Here is a 15,472-nt window from a genome sequence, read left to right as displayed (position 1 = left end):
TAATAATTTAACTAATAAAAAGTAGTTTCACTTAAAAGGAATCCAATCTTTCTTTTAGCAAACTCTATTACTGCCATTTGTTTCTTGGTTCAACAAAACAGTTAAATGACTTCCAATTATAAAGATAGGTTAACATCGTAATAGTTTTTACCAAGGTAACTTTTATGGAGCTTTCAATGTAAAAAAAGGAAAACACTCATCTGTCCAATAGGGAAGAAACAATCCTCTTTATTAACCTCACCATATATTCAGAAAGGATTTAAAAAACACACACATTTTCTGGGACACAAAACTGTACCAAAAGTATTTCCTTACAAAATAACTTCACAGACCAATAGCCCTGGACTTACACAAAGACATATATATTGACATACATGAATTAATACACAATCCAAATGTTTTCGCAGCAATTTTCTAGCAAGATCCTTATTGCATTAAGGTGGGAGTGTACAACTTCTTTAGCCCTTTAAAAATAGTAATAAAAAATTACAAAATAATGTAAATATTGAATTAAAAATGAGACTATATAATCTAGTATTTAATAAAGTCAAACAATACTTATAAAAATTGATGCTGCTGCATATTTTATATATATACAGGGTAAGTCTTTAGAAATTTAAAATGCTACTTGTGTCACAAGTTCGCTCATCAATTTGTTTTTCCATGTATCTTAACATTTGACTTCCCAGATACCTGTGCTTTTTCTATTTTTATTCTGAATTCTTCATTAAAAATTTCCTCACGTTTACAATTAAATACCTAACCTCTAGAACTTTCCTTAGACACAACAGACAAAACAGTTTTGTTAAATAAATTCACACAAAAGTAATAAAAAAGTTTTTCAAGAAATAGTTCTAGCATATCCATGATAATCAGACTGAAAAATAGTACATACACTTTTCTTCAGGATTAATAAATGCTATGTGCCAGTTTTATAGTCACTACCATATTTGCACATTTTCCTCTGACACATCTGCAAGATAATGACGACCAAAGGGCATGATGACCGGAATAATTCCAGTGAATCCACATTGTTCAGTGAGATTTATAAAATTGAATGGTCGATTCTAGTCCCATCTGGATAGACATGGAAACGCATGCCCAGATACTTGTATCGTCCCCAGAAATATTCAGTCTGGTAAGTCACCCTCTTGGTCTTCTGAAACAGAGCTGCAGAAGGCAATGCATTCTTAGCGAGACCAATGGCTCCCTCTTCTCTGTCACCTTTCACACGTCTGTTTTGGTTATAATCCTGGTAAAAGTGCGGAAAAAAACATAGTAAATCTTATAGACCAAAGGTTTCCTTTTCTGAACTCCCTCATCAGACCTGGATGGTTAAAGAGCCAACAGAACTATTTATGTTCTATTAATTATGACAATTGTTAGTATAAACAAATTTAAGTAAATCCTTGTATCCAATCACTTCTTTCACATGTATGCAAAAAAACAAACAAAAAAAGCCTCAAAATAAAAGCAGTAGTTAACATATATACATATATAGAGGAGGGAGCAAGTAATTTGTACCACAGTTCTTTTAAATGGTGTATCTCAGACCCAAATTCTGTAGATTTTTGCTCACTTTTCCCCTTTCCTAAGATAAAATTACTGTTTTAAAAATTAACAGGAATTATAATGCATATTACAGAAAATTCACAAAATAAAGACAAGCAAAAGAAAAAACATTTAAAAAATACCCATAATTCCATTCACGTAGAGATGAACACAGGAAACACCTTGGTATATATCTACACAGATATTTTCTTATTTAGATATATCTACATACTTTATTTTCTCATGATAGTTCCCTGAACTGCCATCTCCAAATAGAAGACAAACATTTTTGATAAAGAGCTAATCTGTAACCTTTATGAATATAAAATGAATTAGAAAACTGAAGCCTCTATTGAAGACAATGAGTCTACGATGTATATTGCTAAGTATATTTTGTTGATTCTAAGAACCACATTTTTTCCACACTTAACATCTCTGAAATCCACCTTATAATGTTATGAATTAATTTGCAGTTTTTTTTTTTAATTTTTTGTTTATTGCAGTAACATTGGTTCATAACATTGTAAAAATTTCAGGTGTACATCATTGTACTTCTATTTCTGCATAGATTACATCATGTTCACCACCAAAATACTAATTACAACCCATCACCACACACATGTACCCAATTATCCCTTTCACCCTCCTCCCTCCCCCCTTCCCCTCTGGTAACCACCAATCCAATCTCTGTCCCTATGTGTTTGTTTATTGTTGTTATTATCTACTACTTAATGAAGGAAATCATACGGTATTTGACCTTCTCCCTCTGACTTATTTCACTTTGCATCATGCCCTCAATGTCCATCCATGTTGTCACAAATGGCTGGATTTCATCGTTTCTTATGGCTGAGTAGTATTCCATTGTGTATATATACCACAGCTTTTTATCCATTCGTCCCTTGATGGGCACTTAGGTTGCTTCCAAGTCTTGGCTATCGTGAATAAGGCTGCAATGAACACAGGGGTGCATGTACCTTTGCAAATTGGTGTTTTCAAGTTCTTTGGATAAATACCCAACAGTGGAATAGCTGGATCATATGGTAGTTCTATCGTTGATTTTTGAGGAATCTCCATACTGTTTTCCATAGTGGCTGCACCAGTTTGCACTCCCACCAGCAGTGTATGAGAGTTCCCTTCTCTCCACAACCTCTCCAACACATGTTGTTTCCTGTCTTGTTAATTATAGCCATTCTGACGGGCGTGAGGTGATATCTCATTGTAGTTTTGATTTGCATTTCCCTGATAGTTAGTGATTTTGAACATCTTTTCATGTGTCTGTTGGCCATCTGTATATCTTCTTTGGAGAAATGTCTGTTCAGGTCTTTTGCCCATTTTTTAATTGGGTTGGTAGTTTTTTTGTTGTTGAGATGCATGAGTTCTTTATATATTTTGGAGATTAAGCCCTTATCAGATGTATGGTTTGCAAATATCTTCTCCCAATTGTTAGGTTGTCTTTTCGTTTTGTTGATGGTTTCTGCAGTGTTTTTCTTTAAGGTTTCTTGAAATCATGGTGTTTCTTATAGTTGCCAATATCTTAGAGTTGATAAAATATGGTATGTAATCTCTATTAAAGCTAACAGTAAATATATTAACCATGTAATATACATACACAAATATAAATAAAAACATATAAATATACATACATATTATGTTGCTAATTTCCTACTCTCAAATTTCTTCTCAATTGTATGGATGAAATGTATCACTATTTCAATGCTGTTAAGATACTCTAATTTCAAATGCTCTAACATTTTTGAGATAGTGTGAGTATTAGTCCAAGATTTATGGAGACTAGGTGGAGATTGGGGATGAGGAAATTACTAATTAAACAGTGACTTAAATTGACTTTAAATGGAAATTTAAGAAATTTCCATTTTAAATGGAAATTTAAAGTGATTTAAAATTTTCCAAAGATAAGCAGGACGCAAAAGGGGAGGAAGCCATAGGCAAGACATACACCAAATTTTGCACCTAAACCTTCTAACTCTGCCACCACAAAGCTAAACAATGGCTGGCTTTTTGGGTTTGTTTTCTGTGTGCCAAAAGCTGTACAGTCAGCCCTCTGTATCCACGGGTTCCACATCTGCAAACTCAACCAACCGAGGATCACGTACTATACTCATGATCTGTAGATGCAGGCCCCACAGATGCAGAGGGCAGGCTAAGGACTTGAGTTGGTATGTGTGCGCACACGCGTCCTGGAACCAATCCCCTGCAGATACCGAGGGATGGCTGTACTGACAATATGATTCTCTTTCTTTTGCTCTCTGAAAATATTTATACTCTTCCCCCTTTTCTTTTTTTTTAATTTTATTTATTTTTTTTTTCCCCCAAAGCCCCAGTAGGTAGTTGTATGTCACAGCTGCACATCCTTCTAGTTGCTGTATGTGGGACGCGGCCCCAGCATGGCCGGAGAAGCGGTGCGTCGGTGCACGCCCGGGATCCGAACCTGGGCCGCCAGCAGCGGAGCGTGAGCACTTAACCACTAAGCCATGGGGCCGGCCCCCCCCTTTTCTTGATATTCTACAATTTTACCATGAATTATCTTGGTGCATCTTTTGTCAGTTATTGTGCTGGGCATTCAATGTGCCCTTTCATTCATCCTTGGGAAGTTCTCCTCTACATATTTTTTCTTCTCTATTTTCTTCTTTCTAGGATTCTTGATAGTCTCAATTGGTTCTCTACATCTCCTTTCTCTTCATGTAATTTTTTTTTTCCTACTTTTCTAGGAAGTTTCCTTGACTTTAGATCTCTGAATTTTTATTTCAGCAACCATTTTATAATCTGTAATCTTGTCCTGGCTGTATTTTTCTCCTAATACCCTCTGAGTTTCACGAATTTAAATCCTTCTGCAATCTGACTCGGAATTATAATTTTTAAAAAGAGTTCTGTTGGATCATCTTCCAGGATTGGTTTTGCTATTTATCTTGGATTTTCCCTCACATGCTGTTGATCCCCTCATATACATGATGATTCTGGGTTGTACAATTATACTTAAGAAAGAGCACTGTGTTGCTGGCCTGGATTTCTTCTGCTGCGATAAAAACAGAACTGTTTTCCCATAGTCTCCTCTCTGAGTGGGAATTTTAAGTGGGACAGGGCAGAGCAGGGTCAGTGGACCAGCAGGCTTTGGTTTAAGTGTGTGGCTAGAGAGCCAGCTCTCAGGATGCTAGCTCTCTAGACGCCAGCATTAGACAAGCCTCTAGGGTGCCACCAACTATACCTGAAGCCAATATACCAATATTTAATTAACTAATTACTATCACTATCTAACTTCGTGGTGGCACCTTTAATGCCTAGAAACAAGGGAACAAAGCTTTCAAAGTTTTGGGATGAAAATTTGCATATTGTAGGCTGTGGTTTCCTCTCCTTTTCCATTTTGCTCCCATCCCCCTGTTTTGGGCTGGACTTCCCTGACTGAGTCCATAGTCTCTCTGGGGTTCCATCAGGCAGACTAGCTCCCATTGTCTTTCAACTATTTCACAGTCCCTCCTTTAGTATACTCTAGTCTTGTTTCTATCCTGTTATCTCCAGAAAACTTCAATCAAATGTAAGAGCAGAAGGAAAACATTTTCAGACATGCAAGGGATCCAAGCTTCTTTCTACACACTTTTCCTAAGGAAGTTATAAGAGAGAGAAAGACAAGGAATTCAAGAAACAGTGGATTCAACAACCCAAGAGAGCAGCCAAGGAAGACCCAGGAGGCCTACATAGTTACTAGTCACTGCAGCAGGAGGAAGAATATGTTATCAAGATAGTTAATAAAAAAAAAAAAAGAAAGAAAGAAACTCCAGAAAAATTAACATCCAAGAAACAATCTAAACAAGAATTAAAACTTAACATGATTTTAAGAACTGACACAGTATGGAAGATTCATTTGACTTTGATGTTTGGAACACAGACTGGTGGCCTAAGTAAAGGTCATGACATTAGAACCTTATAGAGAAGAAAATGTAATCCTAGCTCACTGTTTGCCTACTACTAAATATATACATAGCCATAATAATATACGTTGTTCATGGCTCTCTACCTTTGAAAAAAGCATGGAGGACTTGGTTGTGGTTGCAGGATAGAATATAACTAAATAATCCAATACAGTTCAAGTTCTAAAATAATTCAGAACAATTCAGTCCAAAAGTCATTAAGTGGGCCAGGCAAAATAGACCTCCATACCAAGGGGTCAGGTGAGCCGCACTATCTGAAAGCTGATAAAACAAGACAGACATAAATATATTTAAAAAACTGGAGGCAAAAACAGAATAACTAAAACAGTTAAAACAAAGGTTGCCTCTGGGGAATGGGATGGGGTGAAGACGCACAGGATACAAGAGTTCATCATCATAAGCTCTTTCTATACCTGTGCTGTCCAGTCTGGTAGCCATGACCCACACGTGGCTATATTATACTTGTAATATAGTGTTACAACAAGAGCACTTGTAACATTGCTGGTCCTAATAGCAATTTGCTGTCTTACAAATTTTGAAGACTTTGTATGAAAAAAGAATTTAAAATATTTCATTAATAAAAAATTTTATACTACTTATGTTACAATGCTAAAAATATTTTGTAGACTGGTTCAATAAAATTTATTAAAATAAATCTGTTTCTTTTTAATATGGCTCCTAGAAAATTTTAAATTACATGTGTAGCTCACATTACACAGTGCAATACTAAGTCTATATACCATTTGATTTATAAACATGTATGACTTTAATGAAAATGACACTACTACTACTAACAACTTAATGATAAACTAAAAAATAAACTTTAGCCCACACCACCTCTGAATTGCTATAAAATCTTAATTAACAAGATCCAAATCAATGACATCATTTGTAGTTCTGCAGTAACTGCAAGGTCTTGGGCTAATTCAGTGCTGAGACTGTGGTGTAGCCTCAAGAAAATGTACTTCAGTCTAGAATTGCTCGGCAAAAATTTCCTCATGATCTCTTAGAAAACTGGAAAAATGCTCCTCATCTTTCATAAAATACCTATTTAAAAATTACAGCAAACCCACATAAAAGCAGAGGGAATAATATAATGAACTCCTATTTCAAGCTTCAGTTATTGTAACATTTTGCCTAATATTGTTTTGATGTCCCATCACTTTTTTTTCCTCCTGCAGTATTTTAGAGTATATCCCAAATATCACATTATTTAACTGATAAATACACCTCAGTACATATTTCTAACTGTATATTTATTTTAACAAATACTATGATTTTTTTTTTTAAAGATTTTATTTATTTTTCCCCCCAAAGCCCCAGTAGACAGTTGTATGTCATAGCTGCACATCCTTCTAGTTGCTGTATGTAGGATGCGGCCTCAGCATGGCCGGAGAAGCGGTGCGCACCTGGGATGCGAACCCAGGCCGCCAGCAGCGGAGTGCGCGCACTTAACCGCTAAGCTACAGGGCCGGCCCAACTATGATGCTTTTATACACAAATTAATAATTCCTTAATATATCTAATAAGGCAATATTGAAATTTCTCTAAATTTTTTCAAAGTTGTCATTTTAAAGTCAAACTCAAATCTGGATCTAAACAAGGCCTACACATTGCATTTGATTATTCTCTTTGAATCACTTTCATTCTATAACAAAGTTCATCCTTCTTTTATGTCATTTATTAACAAAACCAGTAATTTGTCCTATACACTGTCCCTTTTTTTTTTCAGCCTCAACGTCCCATTCTTGACGTTCTAGATTGGCTGATTGCTTCCTGGTGGCATGTGTAACTTGTTCCTAAATTCTCCTTATTTCCTGTACACGTGGTCAAATTGAGCCCTTCTCAAATTTGTGAGAGAATTAAGCTCTAATGCCTTAAGGCATCTATTGTATGCAACGAATTAACTTCCTTCCTCTGCATCGAGAATGTTACCAGCTATGTACTATCCTAGAGAAAAGAGTCACTCAGTTTTCTGCAGTGCTTGACTCTTCCATAGAACCCAAGTTGAGAAACACTGACTAGAAGTTTCATTAGATTCACATTACTTCCTACTGAATCATGTACAGTCGCCCCTTGGTATCTGTGAGGGGACTGGTTCTAGGACCCCCGCAGATGCCAAAATCTACAGATGCTCAAGTTTTTTATATAAAATGGCGTAGTATTTGCATATAACCTACGCACCTCTAGATTAGAGTTTAAATCACCTCTAGATTACTTACAATACCTAATACAATGTAAACGCTATGTAAATAGGCGTTATACTGTATTGTTTAGGGAATAATGACAAGAAAATAAAGTCTGTACATGTTCAGCACAGACACAGCCATCACAGCCTTTTCAATCTGTGGATGCAGGACCTCGCTGATATGGAGGGCCGACTGTAATAGCAAACATCCTGCTTTTTTTTAGTGTTGCTAAGATGAATCAGTGGGTTAACGGGTGTCAATCTGATCTTTCCATTATTAAGTTTCCCCATCAACTTTTTACCTAATCATTTGGGTATCCATTGATCATTATTGCCTAGATCTATTATTTTATTAGGAGTGGCAAAATTGTGATGTTTTAATTTTAGCATGCTTTTTATACTTTTATTCTTACATAAGAACTTTATAAAGAAGAACTTCTATAAAGAACTTTCTCCACTTATGTGGTTACCTTGAAAGAGTTCATATAAGAAAGAAAGAACATGTCTTCTCCGTATCAATACATTGATTCTCACAGCTATGAGTCAGTGCTCTAGCAACTGCCAATACCGGTTAAGTGAAGATGTTTTTGCATCATTGTGAACTCATGATCTGTAAAATTTGCATGTGTTTAAATCCATTGCAAATATTCTTTCTGATGCTAAGTTACCCCAACACACTTTCAATGATTGGCTTAATAGTTTCCATATATTATGTGCCCATAATAAACACTATCATTCACATGCCCACATCGTGGAAACACCTCTCTCATACTGATGAGTACTATGAGTACTGTATTCATATAATCTCATTATTTCAGTAGCTCTCCTCCCTAATTTACTTTAAAGGCAGATATTCCAAGACATGTTTTTTCTCCTACTAGCACAAAATGTTAAGTACTCAAGAGATATCAATGGACTTAAAAGATAAAGAATTTTACCTCACAATTTTTTGTGAAACGATTTTGGCAAGTGGAGGGGCATAATCTGGCTTCCGCCTACCTCTCCAAACACATCTTGGGACACTCTCTCTTGCCCTCCAAGTTTTAGCCACATAAGCATCTTTTCAGTTCCTCAAATATGCCATGCTTATTTTCTCAGAGCTTTCATACTTATCTTCCCTCTGACTGAAACCAATCCCTGTATGGCTGGCCTCTTCTCATCCTTCAGGTCTCTGCTAAAATGCATCTTTCCTGACAACTAATATAGTTTCCCCACTGTTTTATATCACTTCATCTTTTTTCTTCCATAAAACTTAACATTATTGTATATGTTTACATATAGAAAAATGTTTACTCTTTTGAATTGTTCTTCTTCTGCCCATGGGGGCAAGAACCATGTTACTTTTATTTACTTGGCAACATATAGCACAAAATGAGCTTTCAAATAGTTACTGAATAAGTGTAGAATGTGTAGATGGATAGGGCATGGAATACCAATTCCAAACACCACAGTCTCAAAGGAACTCCTCTAAGGTCAATATGAGAAACTTATTTAGGCAGAGTCTATATTTAAACCTTTTGAAATAACGTACAAGAATCCCTAGTACCATAGTATCCTCCTGTAGCCTTACTATTCTCTACTCTAAAAAGGACAGTTTTCTTCATTGAGTTAGGCTGCAGATGACCTTGTTATTTTTTTTGTGAGCTATCTAAATGGTATCTGATTTTCCAAACCAAATATTATAAGCAATTTTAAAATAAGTAATGTACAAATGATTTTGCATATTCTATACTTATCAAGTTGCTCATCCTATGAAGCAGAAGGCAGTGTATTTGAAGGTTAAGCCAAACAACAGAAAAGCAATTTATTTATTTATTTATTTATTTTTTGGTGAGGAAGATCAGCCCTGAGCTAACATCCATGCCAATCCTCCTCTTTTTGCTGAGGAAGACGGCCCTGAGCTAACATCTATTGCCAATCCTCCTCCTTTTTTTTTTTTTTTCCCCCTTTTTCTCCCCAAAGCCCCAGTTGATAGTTGTGATAGTTGCACATCCTGCTAGTTGCTGTATGTGGGACGCCGCCTCGGCATGGTCCGACAAGCGGTGGGTTGGTTCACGTCCGGGATCCAAACCCGGGCCACCAGTAGCAGAGCACGTGCACTTAACCGCTAAGCCACGGGGCCAGCTCCCCAGAAAAGCAATTTAAATCTTACTATTGACTTGTAACATAATGTGAAAATAAACTACTAACATTTCCAAATAATTTGCAAAAATCATTTAGAAAACTGGAGTATTCTCGGAGAATATAATGACTATGTCTTATCTTCATTATCCATCACTTAGTTAAATTAAAAAAAAAACAAAAACTAATTCTGGTTCAAGGGGGTAATTAAAAATAAATTCACACTATTTTTAAAATATGATGAGCCAAGAGCTTTGATAAAGTAACCAGTGATAACTCTCACGTCATAACAGACTCACCTATTTTGTCTTGTAGTGTCTCTTCTCATCCTTTTAGGAGGAATTGGACAATCTGCCACTGGATGACGCAATGAGTCACTACACTTACGTGTGGGAGTCATACCTGTAAAGATAGAAAATATAAAAAATTAACTTTAAGACGACTGGAATTATAAGAAAAAAAGAAAATATATCTTCATTTATAGAAAAAGACTTAATATATAATACTGAGAATGCTTCTTACTACTCCTTCTGAGAGAATAGTTTACAACCATTTATCAGATGACTTGAAGGTCAAGAGTGTCTGTCGATTTAAGTTCTGGATCATTTGCATTTTTTTTGAAGTTGAACTCTCTTTAATCATAAATATTATCTCCATGCAGAGAAAGTAGAAGTTAACAAAAAGTAAGCACATACCTAGTTTTTGCTCTATTAGTTTCAGATTTTTCTCTTGTTCATCGAGTTCTTGTTTTTTCTTCTTCATATCAGGAGTATGAAGGTACTCTAATTGACCATTAAGGTCTTTGTTCACAGTGCCCAACTTGCACACAGCTGTACGATACTGTTGAAGAAGATCTGAAAAGAAACAAAAGATGTTTGATTAAAACTAGACATCATATCAAATCAGTGTTTTAGGAAAGAAGAATTAGCAACATTGGGTCTAGTGTTATAGTAACATGTGGGAACTACTTTTGAAGTCATAAAACGTTTAATGTAAACAAATGAAATAAAAAAGCACAGTTTAGATGCCAGCACAAGACTGGTGCTTGTTAAATTTTAATTTTCTTTAATTGCTTGACCTTAAATTTATTTCTGTCTCAGGAGTTTTCTTTATAAAAGCGCTCTGTGAATTGGGTCACTCTCTCAGTCAATGTTTACATCCTGTTTGATATTCAGCATTTAATCTAATTCCACACAGACAAATTTGTGGGGTGGGGGAATGCATTAAATATACTACTGTTAGAAAATCACTGCTTCCAGCAGACATGATCATTATTTTAAAAACAGCTTTCAAAAATGTGCTCTCTGTAAAATACTTAATTTTTCTTTTTGGAGAAAATAGTTGTTTCTAAACATCCAATATTTGGGGTTACTTCTGGAGGAAAGGAATAAGTTATTTTTTAGCTCTATTACATTATGTTAAAAAATGTATCCTAAATTTTGCTTTTTATAATTTGTAGTCTTGGTAGCTGAGTAGCAATTTGATCAATGAAATTATGACCAATTTTTGTGATATATTCTATAAATATTTAAGAAGGTACTGGTATTACAACTTACTAGATAGAAATTCCTTGTTTTTTGACTAACCACCGGTCATGGATTAATGGTTCCTCATAACAATGTTTCCATCTCTGTATTATCAACACTTTTAAAAATTTTGATTTTGTAATTTATTGCATCAAGTTTATTAACTTTTGGACCTCTAGTATGGAAACGTCTGTTATCAAAATTAATTTATCTTTGTCCTTTTAGTGCCTCTGCCTTGAAGTTAACTTTGGCACTAATACTGTTACTTGCAATTTCTTCTATTTAATGTTTACATGACTCTCCGTTCATTCTTTAATTTTACCCTGTATTTTGTTTAGAAGGGGATTTCTTGTAAAGAATGTAAAGCAGTGTCATGGAGAGACACAGCCTTTAGACACAGATGGCTCTGGGTTTGATTCCTGTTCTGTAGTTTACTGAGCATGTGGGTGTGTTTGCATACGGCATTTAAATTTCCACAGGTCTCTCTTTACTCACTTTATCTAACTTCACTATACTTCCTTGCACATATTAAGCACTCATTAAATGACAGCTATTTTTATATATCCTGGGACTAGATTTTAAAAATTTGAGTGTCTTTGCCTTTTAATTAAAGAACTTAATGTATTTACATTTAGTTCATTATTTTTAATCATCTTATTTTATGACAATACTCATTTTTTTCTTTTGTTTTATGCTCTGATTTTGTTTGCTCTTATATCATTTCTCATACCAAATACTATAGCATAAAATAATGTGTAGGTAAAATCAGAAGACAAACACTCTGCTTTTAATGCTAGTAGTAGACAATTTTTGTGGTGGTAGTCTACTTCAAAATTGCTTTTTCTCTGCGAACAATCCTACAATACACGAGGAGGAGGTTCCTCAAAGCCATTTGTTCTATCTGATCCTTACTATAGCTGGCTAACTCAGGAGAGAATTTCTCTCTCCTAGGAGTTGTGGGATCTGAGTCATGTTAAAAGATGCACTCCAGAGTGAAGGTGCAAGGAACTCAATACTGCTGAATGTCCCAGAGCCATCCTTGTTTTTGTCTTGGCTATTTCCAATCTCCTTTAAATCTGTGATTTCTTCTCTTTCTTTCCAATACATTCCTGTTTTGCTTAAAGTGGTCAGGACTGGTTGCTATTGCTTACCTTATACAGATCAGTAATCGTTTTTAAACTGTCTCATTTGATTTTTTAAACCATATCTAATATTTGAATTCTTATTGTTGAATCATCAGTCTGTACGTGGAGTGTATCTTTGGAGATATTTATCACGAATAAGTAACTGTTTTAATTTTGAAATCCTTGCATTTATCTGTTAAGCTTACATATTTGACAACCAAGTAGAGCACAGAAATCTTTAATTACAATTTTTTCTTCCCACAGATCTATAGATACTGTCTTACTGTTATACTGACATACAGATGCCCAGGTAAACTGGAAATTCTGTCAATATGGCACCTATCTACTTTAAAAGTTTCACAGGCAATTCCTTTTGGTTTGGGATCCACTGCCATAAACTGTTGTGCTAGAGTAGTAAGAGTTGAGGCATAAATTTTTATGCTGATTCATTGCCCCTGACGGAATTGTTTTCTCTGATTTCTTATCAGTTTGTTTAGATGTTCACTTGTTTTCTACAGAGAAGATATTTTGCATGCATTCACTGCCAGCATAAACAGAAGTAGGAAACTTTGTGTTGTATGTAATTTTAATTTTCTGTATATTATGATGTTTTGACATCTTAAAAATCCTTTCTTGCTTAGAGAGACTGCCCCTCCTGGGACTACCCAATTCTTAGAGATAGCAAAGGGTCCAGCATGCGTTTGATATGCAAACTAACTAATCCAGAGCCAAACCTCCCCTATCTGGCCCCACATACCTCAAGAAGCAAGAGTCCTCTGCCTTAAGCATCTCTGGGCCAGGTACCAGGTAATTAGTTAGAGACCATGCCTAGAGCCCAAAGCCCACTGGAAATTATTCAAACTAGTCAATCCTAAATTGTTTACCCTGTCATGCCTTGCCTTTCCTGTGGAAACCCCAATAAAAGCTGTGGCCTAAGCACTCCTTGCTCCTGTCTTCTGCCTCCTGACCACCTGGTGTTTTTCCATGTGGCCCTGCATGGCATGCCACGCTGTGCCTCCTGTCTCTAGGACCTGTGAGTATAATGAAGTTTTATTTTCCTGAGCCTCTCTTGTGTCTCCTCTTATAGCTACACCTGACTCAGAACAGAATACAAAACAACCTCCTTCCTACCATCTTTCTCAACTTACTATTTTAAACACTGTTGGGGCTGAAGTAATACCCCAAAACTGGACACTACCCCAATTCATCAACAGTAGAATAGAGAATAAACTGTGGTATATTTATACAATAAAATACCATTCTGCAATGAAAATGAACTACAACTACATACAGTGTTGAACAAAGCCAGACACACAAAAATGTATGGATTGCATGATTCTATCTACATAAATTACAAAAATGGGCAAAACTAGTGTATGCTGTTTTAAGTCAAGAAAGTTACTATCCTTTGGAGAAGGGGTTGGGCAATGACTGGAAGAGGGCCTCAGGAAGCCTTCCATACTGATGATGTTCCATTTCTTAATACAGGGGCATTATTTATTTTGTGAAAATTTGTCAAGCTGTATGTATGTTTATGAAATGTACACTTTTCTATATGTGTATTATATACTTCGATAAAAGTGAACAACAAAATGTGGTATTACATTCAATAGAGTATTATTGAGCCTTAAAAAGAAAGGAAATCCTGACACATGCTACAACATGGATGTACCTGGGGGATATTATGCTAAGTGAAATAAGACAGACACAAAAGGACAAATACTGTATGATTCCACCTACACGAGGTGCCTAGAGTAGTCGAATTCACAGAGTCAGCAACTCTGGTAGTTGCCAGGGGCATGGGAGGAAGGGAGAATGGGGAGTTGCTGTTTAATAGGTACAGAGTTTCAGTTTTGCAAAATGAAAAGATTTCTGGAGAATGGTTGTACAACAATGTGAATGTACTTAACACTACTGAACTGGACACTTAAAAATGGTTAAGAGGGTAAATTTTATGTTATATGTATTTTACCATAATTTACCATTATTTTTTTTTAAAGTTAACAACAACAACAAATTGCTTTTTGCCCAAATATCCAAGCATATTAGAACTATATAAAATTAGGAGCAAATAGACTGTTAGGTAATGACCTGTAGGAGACCTTCCGTAAAGTGTATGCACTTCAGAGTACAGATGTAGAGACAATTACATCTGGCTGACTAGAAACAAGGGGACACAGCCTGTAGAAGGGAAAATGAGGCAGGGAGGTCACATGTCATGCACTCTAAGAAAGGTCTTAGCTGTATTCTAGAGAGTTATCAATTTTGATATAAAAAGAAATATTATGATGATTTGATGAAATACTGACATTCAACGAGGACAATATTTTATTTCAAGATAAGAAGAATGAAAATATGAGGGCAAACCTACTCTCTATATAATTTGAAACTACTTGATATAAGAAAGCTGAAAGTACTGGACAAATACATCTTACTTGTATTTGTTACTTTTTAGTTTTTCATGTTAGAACCTCAATACACAGGCCCCAAATAAAGGATTAAAACAAAATGAGAAATTGTTATTTAAGTACTTATTCAACCTACCTATTTGCTCCCCTATGATCAGGCACTGTTTTGGTACTGGAGCTCCAAATACCATTCCCCTAAGTTTATCCATTGGAGGAGCTTTATTCTGAAGGCCCCCAAACTTTCCATTGCTTCGAATGCGATCTCCATCTCTGGTCAGCAGTGTAGGACAGTGTGTAATTTTAACAACCTGTTGTAAGTAAATGGGTATTAATTACTGAGTCTATAAAACTTATTTCAATTGCCCGAAGAAAGGGGAAATCATTTAAGGGTTCTGAGGTTAGAAATGACATGATCATCGTAGTATTTTCACAAAATTAAGAAGCTAGTGATGTGTAAGATGAACTGGCAGAAAAGAACGAGAAGTGGGGAGATAAATTAGACTACTTCTCAAGTGTCAGCCTAAACCAGAATAGTGACAATGCAAATGGAAAAAAGTGAATTTTATGGCTTGACTGATAAGAGGAAGGGAGAGAGCAGGACAAGCCAGAG

General features: G+C 35.6%; 1 protein-coding gene across 3 annotated transcripts in view; it reads right to left on the bottom strand.

Moving 5' to 3' along the window:
- Window positions 1-203: 203 nt before the first annotated feature.
- Window positions 204-15,472, bottom strand: part of SMCHD1 (structural maintenance of chromosomes flexible hinge domain containing 1) — a 129,208-nt gene continuing 113,939 nt past the window's right edge. For 2 of the 3 annotated variants that reach the window (XM_087439050.1, XM_004421023.3), the window contains 4 exons: window positions 14,999-15,170; window positions 10,500-10,658; window positions 10,104-10,206; window positions 204-1,252 (listed from right to left, as the gene is read on the bottom strand). In XM_087439050.1, the coding sequence (XP_087295176.1) occupies window positions 1,228-1,252; window positions 10,104-10,206; window positions 10,500-10,658; window positions 14,999-15,170 (459 nt within the window). In that variant the 3' untranslated portion in view covers window positions 204-1,227. Of the gene's footprint in view, window positions 1,253-2,974; window positions 3,085-10,103; window positions 10,207-10,499; window positions 10,659-14,998; window positions 15,171-15,472 lie in introns of those variants that run through there. The other variant, XM_087439049.1, reaches the window with a different exon arrangement.

Source organism: Ceratotherium simum, chromosome 14 (assembly GCF_057802395.1).
Source record: "Ceratotherium simum simum isolate JZ-2026a chromosome 14, ASM5780239v1, whole genome shotgun sequence".
Classification (NCBI taxonomy): Eukaryota; Metazoa; Chordata; class Mammalia; order Perissodactyla; family Rhinocerotidae; genus Ceratotherium; species Ceratotherium simum.
Note: the sequence above shows the minus strand (reverse complement) of the source record. Positions and strands in the feature narration are given on the sequence as shown.